General features: G+C 39.8%; 1 protein-coding gene across 1 annotated transcript; it reads left to right on the top strand.

Annotated features, from left to right (window-relative positions):
- The first annotated feature begins 594 nt into the window (after positions 1-594).
- LOC121298612 (putative C-type lectin domain family 20 member A) lies at positions 595-11,991 on the top strand. The gene is made up of 10 exons (XM_041225737.1): positions 595-676; positions 1,328-1,717; positions 2,713-2,760; positions 7,955-7,996; positions 8,216-8,257; positions 8,358-8,399; positions 10,945-10,986; positions 11,087-11,128; positions 11,575-11,693; positions 11,878-11,991. Exons 1-10 carry the CDS (start codon positions 595-597, stop codon positions 11,989-11,991), a joined length of 963 nt encoding a protein of 320 aa, XP_041081671.1.
- Positions 11,992-15,660: the final 3,669 nt, after the last annotated feature.

The raw sequence follows: 15,660 nt of genomic DNA, 5'->3' as shown, positions 1-15,660 counted from the left end.
GGGAGCTAGTGATGCTAGTGAATGGGTGAGGAGGGAGCTAGTGATGCTAGTGAATGGGTGAGGTCAACCTGTATATATTTAGAATAAAGGATAGAGGGGTGAAAGAGCACAGGATAGGCAGAAGTATGGGGGGAGGGGTTGAACACACACACACACACATACACACACACTGCTCTCCTGATGCAGCTCCTCCGGCTCGTGACTCGGACTCTTCTCCGGCTTCCCCTCTCCTTCTCACAGTCGCTCCTATGGCTCGCCCTCTTCCTCCCTTCCACAAGGTCCCCAAGGGGGGTAATGGCACAGCAGTGGTCGGGGCCCATCTTTCGGCTGGCCGTTTTAATGGTGGATAGTGGTGGTTCTCTCTCTTCCTCTGTATTCTTACTCGTCCTTTCTCTTGTCATCTCCCTCATGTGATTCCCGATACTCTTATATGCTCAGTCATCAGTCATTAGCTTGTGTTTTTGATATCTCCACTTTACATGGCTAGGCACTTTTGATTTTTTTTCACATTTCCAATGTGTTTTTGTTTCAGATTGCATGAATACACAGCATATTGTATACATGTGTTTTGAGTAACTGGAGCCTTATATTAAGATGATTAATAGAAAGTCTTCTCTTTCTAACGCAGAGTCTGCTGTGATGGGGGAGAGGGGGTTGCTCATCCTTCTGCTTGCAGGTGGGTTTCCTTTATTCTGTTTTTATCACTATTTGCGTTGATATTTGACACATTTCCTCTCAGAAAGGTGTAGTGTGGTGCAGCACAGTATAGTACAGCAAAACCTATCTAATCTGGCATCGCTGAGGACTGGGAAACAGTGCCAGATTATGCAATGTGCTTGTTTACAGACACTGTAAAATCTAATAATGCAGCCAAAATATAATACAAATATAAATGACAAACTGTTTGAAAAGAGCTACAGTTGAAGTAATGTCAGTTATACCTGTAACTCTAGTATTATACATTTTCCATTATGTAAACATGGATTTTATGGTCCCATAACATATTGACATGTCTGTATTTACGCAACATGATGTTGAATTCTACAGAATGACAGAATTGTAGAGACTGGATTAGACTGCATGAGAGTAATCCACAATGCTGTGTGGGGATTAAAGAGCCCTAATTCTGGGCTGGTTGACCTAAAGTAACCCCCCCCCCCCCCCCCGCTGCTTATTCCCTCCAGCCCCGGTTGATTTAGTTTTAAACACACCTCTTCCTGAGCCCCTGTGTGAAATGAAGACAGGTCAGTTCTGAGAATGAGATGGTCTGGGAGGGTATTCACTAGCTAGCACCTTTCTTAATAATGTCTTTTTTTTTTTTTTTTAGGACTATGTGGGCCTGCTTCCAGTCAGATCAGAAAAAATGTGTTTGTGCCAATCACACTGAGTTGGTCTCTAGCACAGACCTACTGTAGAGCGCAACACACAGACCTGGTCACTGTGCGCAGCCAAGATGAAGCAAAACAACTCTTAACTCTTTCAGGATTATCTCCCAGTGATTTTGTCTGGATCGGGCTGTATCGTGATCAAACACAGAACTTGAAGTGGTCTAACAGTGATGCTGTCGTCTACACCAGCTGGAAAAGTGGGGAACCAAACAATGTGTTTGGTGTTGAGAACTGTGTGATTATAAGTGTAAGGGATGGTTTGATTTTTTCCAGAGGTGAATGGGCTGATGTGCCATGCGCCGGGACCCTCCCCTTCTTCTGCTATGACGGTAAGACTTCCTGTTGAGCTCAGTGTTTTTGCCTGTCTGTTAGCAGGGACTCAGAGGCTGGTCATTTGGTTCTACAGTAGCTGTCTGACCCCCAGAGCAGGGCAGGTTGTAGCCTAGAGATCTGATGAACCAGAAACCTCTGTGATTTTCAATTGTGTCCATTCTACTCCCAGAACTCGTGCTTGTTATACTAACAATGCATTACGATACTATACACCTTGAAAAATAAAGCCTGTACATTTAAATTGTTTAAACTTCCACAAGTTTGCAGATTTATTTTTCTAATTGTATAATTGGTAGTGCCATGACGCATATAATAAACAAGCGCTATATGCAGGTCTAAAAGCACATTACTTTTAAACAAAAGACTGTATTCGCCCAGTGAATGAAACCTTTCACAGAGATTTTACTGTACTGACTTATTCAATTCTAGATAGAGGTACCCCAGAAACCAAACATTTCGTGCCAGGCTTGTTTCACATTTATCCCACATGAATTATTAAATGTCTTCTCTCATTTAAAGTCTTTTTGTATTTTGGAATCTTCTGCCTCTGTCTCTCCCAGTGTTCTGTCACAAATACTTTTGGTTCTGCTGTCTGATTCACAACCACAACTTCCTGTTGCTGCTGTCTGTGCTTGCTTCAGCCGTCTCAGAGCCCCCTCTGGAGCAGGACACTTTTAGGACAGCTGGACCTGGCCGGCTGCGTTTACACTATAAAAAAAAAAGTCAGCTTAAAAGTGGCTCGTGTAAACGGGCTGTGAACAAGGAGCAGCTACCCCTTATTGTTACACACAGGAGAGAAAAGCGTTGAAAAATACATTCCTATTGTGTATTTATTTTAAAACATTGAACTATTTAGGATGACTGAGACAACATGTCATTGTGAGCACTGCCCTGGTCGAGACAGCAGCACAGACAGAGTTTCATTAAAATACATTTAAACAATACACTCGAAACAGGACATACAAAATCGTTGTTTGTGTTTTTATTACAGAATTGGCTGCAGAACCCACAAGCCCCACCTCTGCTCTAGTCACTCAAGGTAAGTGCAGTTTATAGAGTGTAGTTTGTATTTACTGTTTAACTTAGCAATGAATTTCTCATCAACACTGAAATGCCACGTCTCATTGTCAACATTGCCCTGATGGGGCAGCAGCATACAGGTTCATTGAATTTTATTTCAATTTTCTTATAGATCCCAAAGCTTAGATTCATAGCTTAAAAAATAGAGTGGGAGTTTAATTAGGGCTTTTGAGTGTGTGTTTAATTTTATATTAGCAACTACAATGAAACTACTGCCATTAAAATCAGGTGTATTGAGGGTGTGTATTTAGTTGTTTCAATTTTAGGAGTATTTTAATATATTTATATTGCAAAAAGCAAGGGAACGTGGCGTTAGGGTTTTTAACCCTAGCTCGCCATTCCCACCCCCACACAAGCAGCCCAAAGAACCAGATGACACAAGCAACCGCACACTGCCATCAGGTAAGTCATAGAACATGCAGGTCTTTGGATAGCCATGGATATACATGTACACTTCAACACATACACACCCACTACAGGCTGCAGAACCGGATCAACTTTACAAGAATAGAACTATATTTGCATGCCCTGTTGATATCTATGCAAGTATGAAAGTAATTGACATGTCTCAATGCACAATTACCGTTTTCTAGCATTTCAAAGCATTCAAATAACCATATTGGTTGGCTGGTCGGGAGCCTGCGATGGGGCTTTAGGCTCTTTCTACCAGATATACTGTTGTCTCAGTGGCTTCTTCCAGGGACATCCCTATCCACAAATCTGCAGGGCTGCTACCTGGAAGTCAGCACACACCTGTACCTCACTGTGATGAGTCAAAGGGGTTTCGGTCTGCAATTCAGCCTCCCAACAGTAGAAGGCATCAAACCAACTCGGGATTTCCCTTACCAAGGTCTTGTGACCATGACAAAAGTCATCTTTTTGAGGGGCGGCACCTTGGTGAGGGGCGGAAGTACGAGTATGTAAATTCCAGCCACTGGAGTCAAGTGAAATTAAGGATACCTGTCAGTTTGGGATTGGTGATCCACTGACTGCCGGGGCGGGGTTTGCATACTAAAGGGAACGTGCTACTGTGTTCGGGGTTGGTCCTAAGGAATAGAGGCGGGGAAAAAAGGCTGGAGTGAAGTACTTGGGAGTTTGGACTGTGTCATGAACGGAGGCCTTACTAACTTGGTTCTTTTCTGTTTTTATTCCTTTTTGTTTTATTTCTGGATTTAAGCAGAACGCGAAGAGGACTAAGAGGCTTCCGTTCCTTTATTTTTTATTACTCCCGCACTCCCTCCCTCACATCCTTCTTTATTATTTTTCTTTTTTTTCGTGTAATATTAAATAAAATTTTAATTGTTACACGTAAATCACTGTCTGGAAAATCCATTTGTACTCACACTCACATTACCATATCGATCTTGAGTTACGCTGGGGTGCTTTTCTTGCAGTCTTTCTGTCTCTTTTTCCTAAAAGGGGGGGGGGGGGGGGCCTTTACCCCTCCACACAGAAAACTGCTAAGAGTCTATCATAAGTGTGGATAGTGTACCTTATCCACGTCCCTAGAAATGAGGGTTACTCACATGTAACCATACTTCTAGGAGGGGTATATGATGCACATCAACCCACCGACCTCCCCACCCATATGCCACACGGATTTTTGCTTTCAGCATGTAAGATCTGACATCACAGGCATGTCAAGGAGGATACCACCCTTGTGGGCAGTAGGAGCAAGCTTATAGACATTCCTGCCAGAAGGGGAAAAGAATATTATCTGGATGTCGTTCACCATCCATTGTGGACCATGATGATGGATGTCTCTTGTGACACCTGGAAAGAGTTGCATGCTCTATGTGTTACTTGATGACAGCTCTGCGGTGGCTTGCGTTGTCTGGTTCCTTTGGGGGTGGGAATGGCGAGTTTGGGTTAAAAACCATAAGGCCACATTTCCTTGCTTTCGTGGTGATGAGTTAAACCCTAACTTGCATTAACAGGTGTGTTTTTGGGGGTTTTTTGCAATGAATTTCCTTGCTTTTTGAGGAAAGTGTTTTTATTTTCAGTATAAACTACACCACTTCTGTGGAGGTGTTGCATACATCATTTGTATCTACATTCAACAGAAATGAAAGCTTCACACAGATTGTTTCAAAATTGCTTTCAAATAACTCACAACTTGTTTATTAAATAACCAACCAACTTTAATCCACATGTCAGCGAAAAGCTTTTGCCTGTGTTCAAAAACTCTCTCTCTCTCTGAACTGAACCGGTACAACTGCTCCCCCCAGCGATGCATGGGTTAATTGTATACAAGTACTGTTTAGTGACACCACATTCGTCTCCCCCTTTTTTAAAGTCAATTCTAGATGTCCACGCAAAAGTCTTGGAATCATTAGGGGAGCTTTGCTTCTCTGTATGGTCTGCCCTCGTTTGGCTGGGGGTTCTGATTTTGCTCTGCATGATCCTGGAACTCCGACAGTCCCTGAAGAGCTCAAGCCATGGAGGTTCCCATGGCTGCCATTCTTGATCAGGTTCTCCACTGAAATTCTTGCACAGGTGTTGTGACCTTATTCTATTAATGAGCACGACAGTGACAGCGAGGCCCCTGGGTGTGGACAGTAACATGCCATCAATGATCCTAAGCTGCAGCCATAATTGGGCATATTGGCTCAAGAGAAACTGCTTACAATCTATAGGTTTCTTGCCATGTTTAACAGCTTGAGTGACCTTGTGGAGAACTGGGTCCTCCTTCTGGAGTGATTGCAACTGCTCACATGTAATTTCTGATTCCAACATGATCTCTGCAATACTGTCTTCTTGCAGACAGGTCTGGACAGTGTGTCAGCATTTATTTTTTATTTTTTTTAGTTTTCACACCCTTTTTTGTACTTGATGAAGTCAAACTCTTGAGTTGCCACAGACTACCGGCATAACATTCCTTCGTTTTGTGACTGTAGCTATTGCAAAGGCTGGTGGTTTGTAAATAAGGTAAAGTGTGGGCCAAGGAAATGGTTTTGAAACTCCTTCATGACATATACCAACGCCAAACATTCCTTTTGGATTGTGCCATAGTTTTGGTTAAGGTTCTGCTTTTGTATGCAATAACTTTGTTGCTTTGTTCCAGCATGGTCCCCAGGCCGGTGCCTCTGGCATCGATGAAAAGCTGAAGCTCCTTGTCTGGGTCTGGAAAAGCCTGGACTGCAGCACTAGTACTAATGTTTAAGTGCTTTAAATGACTGCTCATGGTGTGCATCCCACAAGAAGGTAGCTCGTTTTTCCAGCAACTGGTTTAGTGGTTTTGTCACCGTGCTGAATTCTGGCATATAGAGATGGTAGTAAGATGCAATATAGGAACTGTCGTATTTCTTTTCTTTTGAAAAGACTAAAACATCATCTTAGTAAGCCATCACACTGTCCTAGTCACCTACTATAGTGTTCATTAAGCGCTGGAACGATCCTGGTCCTCCAGTCACCCCGAAGGGCATTCTACAGAATTCATACAGTCCTAACCCAGGTCCAGGACAAAAAGAATTTGTACTTGTAATTACAGGTACAAATCAAAAATTTACAAGTGCAAATCAAAAATATTAAGTCAAGAAAAGCTACGGGTACAAATGACAAAGTTTATGACTACGACTCAAAAAGTTTCGAGTACAACTCAGAATATTACAAGTTGGATAGAGCGTGAAATCACTGTCACCGGACAGGCTGTCAATTGGGGGAACAATCGATGAGTATTAACAGTGCACGCGTCTAGCAGCTTGCATTGCTGATGGAAGGGAAGGAGTGGCTGCATGCTGGTGAAATGTGTAGGGGGAATTTTCAAAGCAGGAATATTGCACAAAGTCAAAGTCTCCCTTTTCTTCTGTCCCCACGTCACGGTGGTGACTTTTCTCCTATCTCTATAATGTAAAGTCTGCTTCATTTCCTGTTCAAAGCTTTCTCTTTTGAAAACGATGGCATTTTTTTTTTTAGCGAGAGTCACCTGGACTTGTTTAGAGACACCCCTCTTTAACACATACATGTTATTATTTCTATGCTCAATGTTTTCACTTGGCTTGACAAGGGCAAGTTTATAGAGTGCAGTTTGTTTTAACTGTTTAATTTAATGGTGAGTTTCTCATTCAGACTAAAATGTTGCATCATGTTGTCAGCAATGCCCTGGCGAGGCAGCAGCATACTCACAGTTCTGCTGAAACACATTTTTTTCTATCTTGTCCTTCAACACCAGTCGCTAGAGGTATGGAGTGGAATCAGTTCAGAGTGATTTATAACTAGGCTTGCTACTTTTCTGTATATTTCGAATTCCAAAAAAATATGAGTTTGACTGAAATAAATGTATATACAATAAATGTTGATAAAACCAATCACTATTTTTTTTCTTAAGAAACATAATCATTCAGAATTGCTCTCTAGTTTGTGTAGTTTTTATATTTGCTCTCTGTCCTGTCTTCGTTCTGCTCTGAATGGCTGGGTGTCGCTGGCAGTCATCTCAGTGGTCCGTCAGTATTGTAGCTTCACCCTGTCCTGACAGATCTCATTGACTGAAGCAGTGCTAGAATGCTCTCATTTCTTTAAATGACTGTCAATCATCAAGACCTGCACCTACTGTGCACTTTCATTTGCCAGCTACAGCGCCTGTCATTCAAAGCGCCTAGTTTGAAATTAGCGGGTTAAGGTGTAGGTAAGCTTTTGCTTTAGGTATACTGTGACAGTTACTCGTTTGATTTGAAAATGGGGTGCAAGAGAAAAGCACTTCATGAATATTGTGCGCAATACCCTGGCCAACGGCTGAAATATGCCTTGCCTTCCAGTGACTCTGAGTCCGGCTGTGCTGAAGCAGGCGAGGGAGAGCTCAGATTGTGAATAATAAGTGAAAGTTAGTTCTGTTCAACTATCTAATGTTTTGTTCTGTGCTTATTACATGTACTCGTAAATGTATGCTATTAAGAGTCTGTCCAATAAAAAAACCTGATAAATTCGTTCTAAAATAAGCGTGAGTATTAATCGTCGATTTGGTAAAAAAAAAACTAAAAAAAAAATTGAATAATGTGTCTGTTATAAAGCAATTATTTTATTTATTATTATTATATTTCTCTTGCAGATCCAAATCCTTCACACACACCTTCTGCACACTTTTTTTTTTTAAATTTATTTATTGATGTCATTATTTTGTTACTTTTTTATTCATTATTTTATTGATTTCATTACAGATGCAAACCCCTCTAACCTGCTTTCTACAGCAGCATCTAAAGGTACGGAATTGAATAAGTTCAGTGTGATTCATAACCGACAGCAGCAATGTGTCTTTGTTATAAAGTACTCAATTATTTTATTTATAATTATTTTATTTATCTTACAGAGCCGAACCCTTCACACACACCTTCCACACACTTTTTTAAAATGTATTTATTGATGGCATTATTTTATGTTACTTTTTTATTCATTATTTTATTGTATTGATTTCATTACAGATGCAAACCCCTCTGTCCTGCTTTTTTCACCAGCCTCTCGAGGTATGGAGTGGAATCAGTTAAGAGTCATTCGTGTGGCTGTTATAAAGTACTCTATTTTATTTCACTTATTTATCATTTTATTTTATTGATTTCATTACAGATCCAGCCTCCTCTGACTCGTCTTCTACAGCGGCATCTAAAGGTATGGAGTGGAATCAGTTTGAATAGCAACCCATTGCAGGAATATGGCTTTCCTAGGAATTACTCTTGAAGCCTTTCTTTACTTTGCGATCCTGAACACTTAGACCCCTCTTCCACTATGCTCTCTCATGGTACATGCAGTTTGTAGAGCTGTATGAGAGTCATGTGCAACTATTCAGCAACACTCAATAATCAGGGTTTATCTGTAGTTCACCAATAACCAAGCAAAATAGACATTTCTGATCACCATATAAAATGTGAAAGAAATGCTGATACATTGAAATTATTTATTTGGCTCCACATAGGCAACAGTAGCATGTGCTTATTATTGTATTACTCTTAATCGTACCACTATATTCCACAATGATACGGGATGAGAACAAGCACTGACAGAAGAGAGAACTGTCTGCATGTTTTAAGACTTGACTTAGACAAGGTCCTATTGTTTTATATTGTGTTTATATAATGTGTGTGTGTGAATTCTTCTGTTTATCTGCACAGATAAGATGACAATATAAAGGGTCAAACACAACTGTTTTTCCTCCAATCTGCGGTTGCCACATAGCTTCCCTTCCAGGTCGATGACTTGGTGTACTGTAGCTTCGCCCTCTTTCTGGATGGCCGACTTTCACCTAACCCTGGGAATGAATTGCCCAGGCCATCCAGTCCAGGGCATTCTGTTCCTGTTATTTAGCTCCCTCACAAGTCAGGCGGAAGATTTACCACCAAGAATAATTCTATATCCCACCGCTCGGAGTGGAGCCAAAGGAAATTTAAGGTTATGTTACATATATAACAAAGGTTATGGGAAATCTACCTTTCCCATAACCCCCCCTTCCCCAGAAAAATAATCTAAACCTTACTATTTATAGATAAGAACTTGATTATGAATATGCTGTTTATTATGTTTTAAGCAACATCCTATGATAATGTTCACTATGGTAATTGTTTGTTTATTATTTTTAAAACTTTTAGTAAAACGTGGCCTATTGTTTGACCTCGTTAGTACAACCGGCCCCCTTTGCTAATGACATCTTTAGTAAGGGTCGTAACCCAGTATAAATCTCCACATTTTTGTAAAATTACTTTACACTTCAAAAGATGCAACGTGTTTCAGTAAATTCAAGCGATAAAATTCAAATCCCGCGCAGAGGGAGAATGTAAAAAGGTCATTATGTGGGGTTGGCATTACAGAGGAGGTGAAGGGAGGCTTCAGTTCTGAGTAACTGTTTTCTAAGCATTATTTGTGCTTATTCACCACTGATACAGCCCGTTAGAAAATTGACTTTTGTGCATTTTTTTAATGACATAATCTGCACTAGTTCCTTGGTTATTGTAGCTGCACTGATGGAACTCAAGTCTGAATGTGAGAGTATATGTGTACATTTGTTTTAAGCACTCGCTCAGAGGACTACTGAGAAACAGACATCAACTAGTCCTCATCAGATTTAATTTGACTTGGGCGAGCAGGAGTTTCTAACCCTGAGTCAGTGTCTCTTTCGGGATCCCTATACAGGCTGTCCTGTGCCCATGGCAAGGTTTACCCTATATAATAATATCATATAATCACTATCATTGACTGAAGCACTGCTAGAATGCTCTCATTTCTTTAAATGACTGTCAATCATCAAGACCTGCACCAACTGTGCACTTTCATTTGCCAGCTACAGCGCCTGTCATTCAAAGCGCCTAGTTTGAAATTAGCGGGTTAAGGTGTAGGTAAGCTTTTGCTTTAGGTATACGGTGACAGTTACTCGTTTGATTTGAAAATGGTGTGCAAGAGAAAAACACTTCATGAATATTGTGCGCAATACCCTGGCCAAAGGCTGAAGTGTCCGCGGCAGGACGAAGCGAGCCCGTCTGCCTTGCCGTGTAGTGACTCTGAGTCCAGCTGTGCTGAAGCAGGCGAGGCAGAGCTCAGATTGTGAATAATAAGTGCAAGTTAGTTCTGTTCAACTATCTAATGTTTGGTTCTGTGCTTATTATTTTTATTCGTTAATTTATGATATAAAAGTCTGTGTAACACACTTTTTTATATTTTGCGTTTTGTACTGTTTATTTGAGACATTTTTTTTTAATTTGTGTAGGATCTTTATCTTTATTTCTCAGCTGTGACCAAATGTTATTTCAGTTAGAATGTTGGTAACCATGGTTTTGTTGCATGTTGAATACGATAAAGGGGAGTTGCTAAATGAGACGTATTTCAATGGCATAAGAAGCCTGTTTTTTAAAGCATAAAGGTCGATTTCACCCATTCTTTGTTTGAATTGAAAAATAAAAATCAAAAAGAAACAGTAAATTCTTTCTAAAGTAAGCGTCAATATTTGGCAAAAAAAATAAAAAATAAAAAAATCGAATAGTAGCAAGCCTACTCATAACCCACAGCAGCAATGTGTCTGTTATAAAGCAGTCAATTATTTTATATTTATTTTAAATTTCTCTTACAGATCCAAACCATTCACACCCACCTTTTTAACTTATTTATTGATGGCATTATTTTATGTTACTTTTTTATTCATTATTTTATTGTATTGATTTCATTACAGATGCAAACCCCTCTGTCCTGCTTTCTTCACCAGCCTCTCGAGGTATGGAGTGGAATCAGTTAAGAGTCATTCGTGTGGCTGTTATAAAGTACTCTATTTTATTTCACTTATTTATCATTTTATTTTATTGATTTCATTACAGATCCAGCCTCCTCTGACTCGTCTACTACAGCGGCCTCTAAAAGTATGGAGTGGCATCAGTTTGAATAACAACCCATTGCAGGAATATGGCTTTCCTAGGAATTACTCATGAAGCCTTTCTTTACTTTGTGATCCTGAACACTTAGACCCCTCTTCTGCTGCACTCTCTCATGGCATGTGCAGTTTGTAGAGCTGTTTTGAGAGTTGTGTGCAACTATTCAGCAACACTCGTCCCTCAGCAATGCAGCTATATTGACCCACAAAGTCTATCGAGAAAAAGACTGAGCAGAACTGGTGAAAGTAATCAGGGTTTATCTGTAGTTCACCGATAACAAAGCAAAACAAGCATTTCCTATCACCATATAAAACAAGCACTGACAGAAGAGAGAACTGTCTGCATGTTTTAAGACTTGACTTAGAAAAGGTCCTATTGTTTTATATTGTGTTTATATACTGTGTGTGTGTGAACTCTTCTATTTGTCTGCACAGATGGCATGGCAACTGGAAGGGTCAAATTTATTGCACCGAGAGGAATTAATCTTGAAGACCCCAAAGTGAGCGAAGCCATTTTAGAGCAGGTGGGTGACATTCCCTTTCAGAAATCCAAAGTGAGAATTCCCTGTGCACTGGACTTTGTGTCAGACTAATTAGCTGATCTCATTTTCATAAGACCGTTGAAGGCATGGCCCAAATCGTTTGACTCTGCTTTGGCTACAGTAGAGAGTGATAGATATATAGGTAGATATATTGATGTTGCATTCTTTCATGTGTTTCTTGTGGTTGCTGTTTCAGATTCGGGAGCACCTCTCCAAGAAGTTTCCGATGGACAGCGTTAACATGCACTGGAGAAGACAAGACGGAGAGATTTTCCACAAGGATGAGGAAGAGGAGTGCTCCGAGCCATGAGATACCATTGTCGGCATCGGTGTTCAGGGCATTTTACTATTGATCTCTATTATAAACACACCAAACTTCTTACATTTTGACTAAAAAAAGCGATTTGATTTCTTCTTAATATTTTATTTCCATTGGTGGATAGTATAAGGGAAAATAGATTCAGAGTAGGAATAAGGTTTAATTAGGGGTTTTGAGTGTGTTTAATTTTATATTAGCAACCATATTAAAATCAGGTTTATTTAGGTATTTCAATTTTCTGTGTATTTTCATAATGATATATATATAGTATATATATATATATATATATATATATATAGATATATATATTATATATATATAGTATAAAGATATTATATATGTTTACAATATAATTCACATTACAATTTGTATACTTCACCAAACAGTGGTTTACAAATTTAATAGTGTGTATTTTAGGTGTGTTTTAGTTTTATATTCATTTTATCCACAGGTGCAACATTTTTTATATTTAGATGATGGTGAGTGTGTTTTTATAATAATCCCAATGTATGTTATGTTAGTTAGTGGTGCAACGCGATGACTATTAAGAGTATGCTTTAATTTTATATTAAAGTGACTAGAACTGTTTATTTCAACCTTTAAAAAATATATACAGCGTGATCACAACCTACGCAGGACACTTTCCCCATTTCATAGAAGCAAATGTACTGATTAAGAATGGGCAACTTGCAGGTTACTATAGGGGCACCAGAAAACAATGCAATAATTTGTAAAAACAAGAAACAAGCTTGCTTATCAGACAAACAGGGATCAGACATACTGCAGATAGACATGATCATGATCCTAAATTGAAAGGAGTTTGACAGCTCTTGATCTGAGCCTCTGCAGATGTTAATAACAGGTGCTGTAACAGAGTCTGGATAAGGGAGGCTAGTTGTCCTCATGAAGGGGTCGGTAACATTGACCCTTCCAGTCCAGGTCTTTGTTCCAACCATGTCCTTAATCACTGCCTGGATGAGTGGCCCTCCAGTACTGGACTTGCCTATCACAATGGAAGCAGTCCTGCAGCATAGTTTAATAGTGGTGGCGCCCCCTGTGGTCTTTATAATCAGCCTGCATTTAAAAAGAAATACCAGCATGTAGAGTGAAAAGACAGCAGTGTTTAGATCCACAGCTGTGTATTAACCTGATGTTACATGATAGGAAACTGATCAAGAATGATCTATAAACTCAGCTAAATTAACTGAAGATCTTGTTTTATAACAATCATACCTGTTGAACAACACTTGAAATGATAATGTATTTAAAGAGTTATACAATATTGTGTTTATAATGAAAAACATTAAAAAAGCACAGTTCCTTCTAAACACTTGTTCTGGTTACTTTGTATGGATTAATAGATAATACCCTGGATAAAAAACTAGGCATTTCTCACTGTTCATAATGTGTATTTTTTATTCATTATTTCAATAAAGCTTTAGTCTCAATCTCTGATTTCTTTGATTTCTCTCTATCAATGGGTCACTTTCTACATACAGTTTATCATAAAAACAGTCACAAGACAAAATGGGCAAAATAAAGATTTGAGAAACAGGAGCATCTACCACTTTGGCAAAGAGAGTCAGACAGACGGAGACTGCAATGAATTACAGGAATACAACTTTGTGACATCATAACCCATAGGAGAGGGGTAGAGCTACTTGAGAAGAGCAGTGACTTGGTTACAGCTTCTTGTTTTAAGGCTGCAGTGTCCCCCAGTCATGTTCATTTTCAGTCTGTAGTGGGGCGGATTAAATGTATTTATATATAATGTATGTAACAAAAATTACATCATGAAGACGAAGGAACATTCAAAACAAATCCGGAATAAGGTTCTTCAAAAGCACCAATCAGGGGTAGGATATAAGAACATTTCCAAGGCATTGAATATCCCCCGGAGCACAGTAAAGTCCATTATTAAGAAATGGAGAGAATATGGCACAACTGTGAATCTGTCTAGAACAGGCCATCCTCAAAAACTGAGTATCCAGGCGAGAAGGGCACTAGTCAGGGAGGCCATCAAGAGGCCTATAGCAACTCTAAAGGAGTTACAGTCTTCCACGGCTGAGCTGGGAGACACTGTGCATATGGCAACAATAGCCCGGGTGCTTCACAAAACTGGCCTTTATGGGAGAGTGGCAAAAAGAAAGCCATTGTTGAAAAAATCTCGACTAGAGTTTGCCAGAAGGCATGTGGGAGACTCTGAGACCAAGTGGAAGAAGATTCTATGGTCTGATGAGACCAAAATAGAGCTCAAGCCTAACACCACACATCATCTGAGAACACCATCCCTACCGTAAAGTCCTGGAGTGGCCCAGTCAAAGCCCGGACCTCAATCCAATTGAGAATATGTGGAAAGAGTTGAAAATTGCTGTTCACCAAAGGTCCCCATCCAACTTGATGGAGCTTGAGCAAATTTGCAAAGAATGGGCGATAATTGCAGTGTCCAGATGTGCAAAGCTGGTAGAGACTTATCCAAATAGACTCATTGCTGTAATTGCTGCCAAAGATGCCTCTACCAAATTTTGACTCAAGGGGTTGAATACTTATGCAATCAATTATTTTCTATTTTGTATTTGTAATTAATTTAAAACATTTTGTTGTTTTTATTTTTCCCTTTGATATTATGGACTTTTCATTAATCACTGCATCACTCCTGCACCTGCACACAGCAAAACATATATTTATATATATATATATATATATATATATATATATATATATATATATATATATATATATATATATATATATATACACTGAACAAAAATATAAATGCAACATGCAACAATTTCAAAGATTTTACTGAGTTACAGTTCATATAAGGAAACCAGTCAATTGAAATAAATTCATTAGGCCCTAATCTATGGATTTCACATGACTGGGAATACAAATATGCATCTGTTGGTCACAGATACCTTAAAAAAAAAAAAGGTAGGGGCATGGATCAGAAAACCAGTCAGTATCTGGTGTGACCACCATTTGCCTCGTGCAGCGTGACACACCTCCTTCGCATAGAGTTGATCAGGCTGTTGATTGTGGCCTGTGGAATGTTGTCCCACTCCTCTTCAATGGCTGTGCGAAGTTGCTGGATATTGACGGGAACTGGAACACGCTGTCGTACACGTCGATCCAGAGCATCCCAAACATGCTCAATGGGTGACATGCCTGGTGAGTATACAGGCCATGGAAGAACTGGGACATTTTCAGCTTCCAGGAATTGTGTACAGATCCTTGCGACATGGGGCCGTGCATTATCATGCTGAAACATGAGGTGATGGTGGCGGATGAATGGCACGACAATGGGCCTCCGGATTTCAAACTCACACAGATGAGATGGTTTCTGACAGTTTGTGCAGAAATTCTTCGGTTGTGCAAACCCACAGTTTCATCAGCTGTCCCAGTGTCTGGTCTCAGACGATGCCGCAGGTGAAGAAGCCGGATGTGGAGGTCCGGGCTGGTGTGGTTACAAGTGGTCTACGGTTGTGAGGCCATTTGGACGTACTGCTAAATTCTCTAAACAACGTTGGAGGTTGCTTATGGTAGAGAAATGAACATGCAATTCTCTGGCAACAACTCTGGTGGACATTCCTGCAGTCAGCATGCCAATTGCACACTCCATCAAAACTTGAGACATCTGTGGCATTGTGTGTGGGACCC

Source organism: Polyodon spathula, chromosome 24, assembly GCF_017654505.1.
Source record: "Polyodon spathula isolate WHYD16114869_AA chromosome 24, ASM1765450v1, whole genome shotgun sequence".
NCBI lineage: Eukaryota > Metazoa > Chordata > Actinopteri > Acipenseriformes > Polyodontidae > Polyodon > Polyodon spathula.
This window is presented reverse-complemented; position numbering and strand designations above follow the sequence as displayed.

Bases quoted from the DNA above. Each gene is read 5' to 3' on its own strand.
- LOC121298612 (XM_041225737.1), top strand. From the start codon at position 595: ATGATTAATAGAAAGTCTTCTCTTTCTAACGCAGAGTCTGCTGTGATG. The intron at 677-1,327 runs GTGGGTTTCCTT...TTTTTTTTTTAG, and splicing joins GCTCATCCTTCTGCTTGCAG to GACTATGTGGGCCTGCTTCC. The intron at 7,997-8,215 runs GTACGGAATTGA...ATTTCATTACAG, and splicing joins TTCTACAGCAGCATCTAAAG to ATGCAAACCCCTCTGTCCTG.